This window comes from Rhamphochromis longiceps, linkage group LG23, assembly GCF_057381845.1.
Source record: "Rhamphochromis longiceps isolate RC_006_pf linkage group LG23, R_longiceps_female_GT1.1, whole genome shotgun sequence".
In the NCBI taxonomy this organism is placed as follows: domain Eukaryota; kingdom Metazoa; phylum Chordata; class Actinopteri; order Cichliformes; family Cichlidae; genus Rhamphochromis; species Rhamphochromis longiceps.
Window position 1 is genome coordinate 27,267,803 of NC_140578.1, and position 6,242 is coordinate 27,274,044.

The following is a 6,242-nucleotide window of genomic DNA, read 5'->3' on the forward strand; positions in this document are numbered from 1 at the left end:
ATGCACTGCTGTTTCCCCCGCATTCACCACCACACCGTTTCCTGTGTGTGTGCCATCAGATCCCGTCGAGGGATCGTCAGGTGAAGCTCCCCAAGCCGAAGAGGAGGAAGATATCCAGATAACATTGAATGTGTTGGCCCAAGAACGTCCTCAGAGCCTTTCGGAGACTTTGTCCGTTCAGCCTTGATGCGATCTGAGCTCTCTAACAGGTGCTACACGTGGACTTTCAGTGGTACATCGTTGTTCCATGATATCAACTTGACTTAATGACTGACCACAGAAGGTGCTGGAAATTCCAATCACCACTACAGTTTATAGACTGTAGGAAAAAACATGAATACAGAAAAACATCAAAAACGGTTGCAATTTGTCTACAGCTCACTGAATTAACTATTTTTTTCTAGTATAAGATAGTAAAATAAACAAAAAAAGCTACAAGCATTACCTTACATATTTAAGAAAAATAGACAGTCCAAATATTTCTGATACATTTTCAATATGTATATAGATAATCCTGAAATTTCATGCTATTAAGAATTGTATGTAAATATTGTACAATGTCATGTACAACCGTACCTAATGCACATTTTATCTTTTATTGTACAAAACAAAGCAGAAGTGTACCAATGTCTTGGTTTCTATTCAGAAATGCGGTCGCATATGGCCGCATGCATAGGATAAATAAGAATACAGCCTAAAGCTTTTATATGATGAACTGTAAGATGTGCTGTTTTCTTTTTTCTTTCTTTTTCTTTTCTTTGTTGTTTTATTTTTGTAAGGGAACAGCGATGAAACTGACATGAGCTCACCATAACAGTAGTCACTCCAGCTAAGTGTTCATTTGTAATGGGGAGAAAAAACAGTTCAAAAAACACAGAATGAACTTTACCAGCAGAAAGTGTTCAGTGTCCCACCTCACCCACACCCTGTATCCCTACCCTCCCACACACCCACACCCTGTATCCCTGTCCACCCACAGCCTGTATCCCTCCCACCGAGACCCCAGCCGGCTCCACCAGTCACCACGTTACTTGGTCTGGTTCTGGGTTTTTCAGGTGTTGTAATTTATGAACAAAAACTTTTTTTGAGTGTTTTCAGAAGGAAAAATCCACTCACAGACACTTAATTTTCCAAAACCTCCACAATGATTGTTTTTAGAAGAGGTTCATTCATTTAAAGTAAAAATGATGGGGGGGAAAAGTCCTAAACATGGGTTGTCCAGCTTCTGAAACGGCAAGACTTTTTTTTATGTTGTTGTAAATTAAATGCTATTAATTAATGTTGGACTTCAGAAGTTGAGCTCTTTCTGCCAGCGTGCTTACATGCACTGTAGTTAACTCCGCTGACGTTACATCTGCTGGCTGTGCAGAGTTTTTAACTGGAACAAGTGTACATTGCAAAACAAGTTTTAGCCCATTTTAGGCTACTGAAATGATGAATTGATGGATATTGGTGGTCTTGGTGCATCTCTGAAAAACATCCCTGATTTAATGATTTCAGTGGTTTGGGGCTGAGGTTTTTTGTGGTTTCTGAGTTGCGGCACAGAATAACGGAATGAGGAACCAGTTTTGAGGCTGCGTAGCGTCGGGTAGCAAGTGAGTTGGGGTTGTTTCAGTGGCAGGAGATTAATTTTGAACAGAATTTCAAGGGGTGCATGAGTGAAGTGTCTGGATTTCTTAGGTAGCCCATCCCAAATTTAATATCATGAGCAGTTCCAACATTGGGGTTGGCCATTTCTGGTTGCCTTTGGACCGTTGGTCTTTGGTTAGCATTTATAGATTTGGCACCAGATAATATGACCCTGAGCTATCTTGTCTTGTCTTAGATGCCTTTAGCTTACCTTTAAACAGCTTTGAGAACCCCACATAGGGTTGCATTACACAGTGACACAGTAGCTTGGGGTAGTATCAGTGAACACAATTTCCAATAGCAGCCCAGCCCATAATCTCTGATGTCAGTGGTTCCAGCTTTGTGACTGGCAATTTTGCAGTGCTGTTGGGAGTGGCAGTCTTTATTTTGTAAAAATCTATGGAATAGGCGTCAGATTTGGCGTCAGCTTGATGGATGTAGCGCAGCCACTTCTGCCTTGTTGTGTCTTGAGGACCAGCCCGCATTTTGACAGTTTTAAAACAAATGTAATACAGTATTAGGTTGTACAAGTTTAAGTAACTTCTTACAGTAGCTTCTCCCACCAGTGGGTCCAAATTTGAGACCGGCATTTTGTTTTAGTGTTTGTTTTCTGTTGGGGGGGCGGCATGCTAATGCCTTGCTAATGCCAATGTTTTTGGGATCTATACAAGTTGTTTTTTGAGGGGCATGCATCTGTAATACACTGTAAAACAAGAGGTAGTAGATACTGGGGGTTGAACAAGGGTTGGGGAAAGTTCTCTGGAACTACAATCATAATGGAAAGAATCTGTGTGCTGTCTGTTTGAAATCACTGTGCATTTCATGTAGTCCCAGACATCTGCCGCTCCAGGTTTGGGACCAGTATTTTGTGTTGCAAATGCATAGAGCTGGTCTAGATTGGGCACTAGCACCTACTAATTGGGAAATATGTATCAGTGGTCTAATTAAGACTTTTTCTTCTATGTCCTCTTTTATGAGGTTTTGGTTGACATTATTTTAAATCTGCAGATGGCATAGCTGGATGCTCTGTTGGCATAGGGTTAACTTCATGTCACTCGAGTGCTTACATGTAAAATGGCTTTTTTCAGGAGAAATCTTTTGCTCCCTGATTACTGAAACCATAAAAGTCCATCGCTACATGCATATAAACACACTGTGAGATGTTTAGAGACTCATCCTGGTCCATTTTCAGTATGATGAGTAAAATAAGCCCTGCTCTTAGATTTGAAAGCTTTAACTCTCATTGTTGGAAGTCAAAAAACCATAAACCACTACATCTGAAAATGCAGACAATTTCAGTTTGCTTTGTGTTGTAACCACAAACTTTGGCCAGTTATTAACATGGGTGGATTTTTCCTTCAGCAACAAGAATCACAGGCTGCATCGAACGATCATGTCATTGATTGTCGCGATCATATTCACATGCTTGTTTGTACAGTGACTGTTTTTATTTTTGTTCTCCACGTGTTTTTACCCACAGCTTTCAGTAGAGTAACTGACCTCCGAGGCATCTGAAGCAACACTAACTGGGCTTTCCAGAGCAGTGAAAGCGCTTTTATTTTATTTTGGTTTTCCATTTTAGAGGCCTTGTTGTTTGTTTTTCATATTGATGTAAATTATTTATGTACAGTACTCCATATTTATTTTAAGCTTTACAAATATGCTAGATGGCAATAATACTACCAAGAGTTGAGAACTCAAGCCTTATATGTGTATATGTATGTTTTCTTTCCTTTTTTAACAAGTGAATTGATCATGTATTCAGAGTCCATTACAAACAAAAAGGTCATATTCTGTCTTATTTAAGAAGTGAACGTTACAGATAAGTCTTTTTAATTACAGTGAGGTTTTCTAGTCTTCATGTTTTTACTTGTTACAGATTGTGTCATGGTAGAGAAAAAGAGCATCTTATTTATGAATATGCACATCTGATGTTGGTAATAAATGCAGTTTGAACACTACAAGTTATCAGTGTTTGAAGCTGAGAAGAAGAATCATCATTCGATCGGTCTGACAGTATTGGAAATGGATCAAAACCACCGGCAATCTCTACGGAATAACCAAGTGCAATATTACCAATCGATGGCAAAGATCAACACTGCGAAACACTGCATCTCTCATTGTTTGGACTCTTCTGTGTTGCCTGTTTTGCTTTTCTTTCTTTCTTTTTTTCTTAATAGTCATCTTTTCTGATGCTCTAACCTGAGAGCAATGAAGTAGAAATTGATGTGTAGCTTTATTTTTACACGCCAGCCACAACCGTTAACCCAATTAGCCTCAAAGTTTGAACTAAAATACTGTTACTTGAACTTTATACGCAAGAACTCTAACAAATAAAAAGTTAAAACCAAATAATACACTACTGAAAGAACAGATTCCCCTTTGTCAGCCTCTAAAACAAGGGGTGCACCATTATTGGCCAAATATCCATACGGACACTGGTATCGGCCAAATATCTGCATCTTTGGTAGATTTACAGATATTAGAGGCCAATATTTTGCAGCAAGAACTAAAAAGACCTTTTAAACAAATTAGTTATTTTACCTGACATCAAGGGTGAAATTTTGTGCAACAAAAACTGAAAAAAATATAGATATATAATTGCCCTTTGAAACATCCATTTCTGTGCTTTCCAAATGAAAACACTACTATGACTACATATCCATAACAAATGGAGCCTTTAAGTCAAATCAAATTCCTGCATTTTTAAGTCAAGTTGTACTGTATTTTCCAATGAGATGTCTCTCTACCTTATTGTGTTTTTGTGCACACTGAAAAAAACTGAGAATGTTTTTTTGTTTTTGTTTTTTTTTTTAAAAAAGCTAATTTTTTTTTCTTTGTTTTTCTCTTTTGTTTACTGTTAAAAATATCAGTATCAAACGCGAACACAAGGCATTGTTGTTACCTTCACAGCGGCAACAACATAAGCAATACCTGTGAAGAATGTGTTTAAAAACACGTCCCCGTTATTTTCAGCGTGCACCCTTTTGAGAGTCGAGGTTTTGTTATTTTGTCTTACTGTAAACCTTCGGAGGAGATGTCCTCCGGCCGTTTTCCAAAATGTGACGTTCGCTGTGGAGAACATGTGAGCTGTTTCGGTAAAGTTCATTCTGCCTCGTCTCCCCCTTCTCTCCACCTCTTTTTAAAAAAACAAAACAAAACAAATTATGTTTTCTTTTTTGGTTTTTGTGCAATGACATGCAGGTTCCTGCACTTGTGACCGGAACCCCATGTGTTACGGATCTGTTATTGGTTTCTTGTAATTCGTGGTCAAGAGTTCAAAGCATTTTTTGTGTTTGAGGTGGTCCGTGCGGTCTATTTTACCCTCCTGTCTCCTTCCACCTGTGATTGTGTGAGGTGTGAGTGTGAGTTTTATTTTTTCCAGTGTTTGTTTCTGCTCTTTAAATCTCCCATCCTTTCGTTGTCAGTATTTTGTTTCTTCAACTTGTAATTAAGTATATATTTTCTCACTAATATATACTTTACAAAAAATAGACCTGCGTGAAGTATGATGTGCACTTGATTGCTCTTTTTATTTTTCTTTATTTGCATTAATGTGGGCTAGGGATAGTTTGTCAGAGTCCATTATTTTGAGATTGTTTGGACTTTTTTTAATGGTTTGATGTACGCAGCATTTTTTTTGTAAATATTGTGAAACATTACAGGTCATGCAGTGATGTAACATTTTGAAAAATGTTGCACAGATGTTTAAGATATTAAAAACATGGTCACTCTTACTTGAATTATCTGATTTGTTGTGCATTTTTATGCCTTTTTGTGGAGGCCGGGTGCTTTTCCCCCCCCAGGTTTGTTATTAAATATTTCTAAGAGGAAATTAATGAGAAAGTTTGGAGTAAAACCACGAGTCTAGTTTAAAGCTTGTTGTACACTGGCCTCTAGTGGAAAAGCAGGAAAGCACACTTATATGCAGGGTTTTTAACATTAATATTAAATATTACTCTTTAAATATCTGCTGTTTGTCACTCTTCAAATCGCCCCCAAATTTACCTGAAACCACACACACAAAAAGCCCTTTTGCTTGAAAAACATCCAGCTACTAGACCTACTCAGCAGCCCTAGACCTCCTTTTTTATTAAATGTGGATTAAATGCTTATGTTTTTCAAAGTAGTCACAGAACATTTAGTCACATTTTTCACGTGGGGAATACTACATAAAGTTTAAATATAATCAAAAGCTTCAGAGCAGTTCTTAAGAAGGAAGTGAATATTAGCTTTTACTAACTTGGACACTGTTCAAATTTTGTTATTTCACAACAAAACAGTGACTTTAATGTAATTTAATTGTGTTTCTATTACTTATTTTGGTGCAGTGTGAATGGAGCAAAAGCGCTTAAACTTGAGAAAATACTGTTAAAAGTAAAAAGAAAATCTATTTCCTCCTCAACATTTTCCAAAGCCATGTTTGGGGTCTGCCAGGCTGATTCAGACCCCCCGACCTTATGTTTGATTCCCCTACTTTATTCTATAGCTATATTAACATAGAAAGGATTAAAGTATTTATTTTAAGATATACAATTATTCTTTAAGTAATGATTAGCAATAGCTATTTAGTCAGATATGGTTGCTTGCTTAAATTTGAACCTGTGTGAAGC

At 37.5% G+C, this 6,242-nt stretch overlaps 1 protein-coding gene across 3 annotated transcripts in view; it reads left to right on the forward strand.

Moving 5' to 3' along the window:
* Window positions 1-5,372, forward strand: part of mbd5 (methyl-CpG binding domain protein 5) — a 59,734-nt gene extending 54,362 nt beyond the window's left edge. For all 3 annotated transcript variants that reach the window (XM_085397263.1, XM_085397264.1, XM_085397266.1), the window contains exon 10: window positions 60-5,372. In XM_085397263.1, coding sequence (XP_085253389.1) covers window positions 60-122 — 63 coding nt within the window. In that variant the 3' untranslated portion in view covers window positions 123-5,372. The remainder of the gene's footprint in view (window positions 1-59) is intronic.
* Window positions 5,373-6,242: the final 870 nt, after the last annotated feature.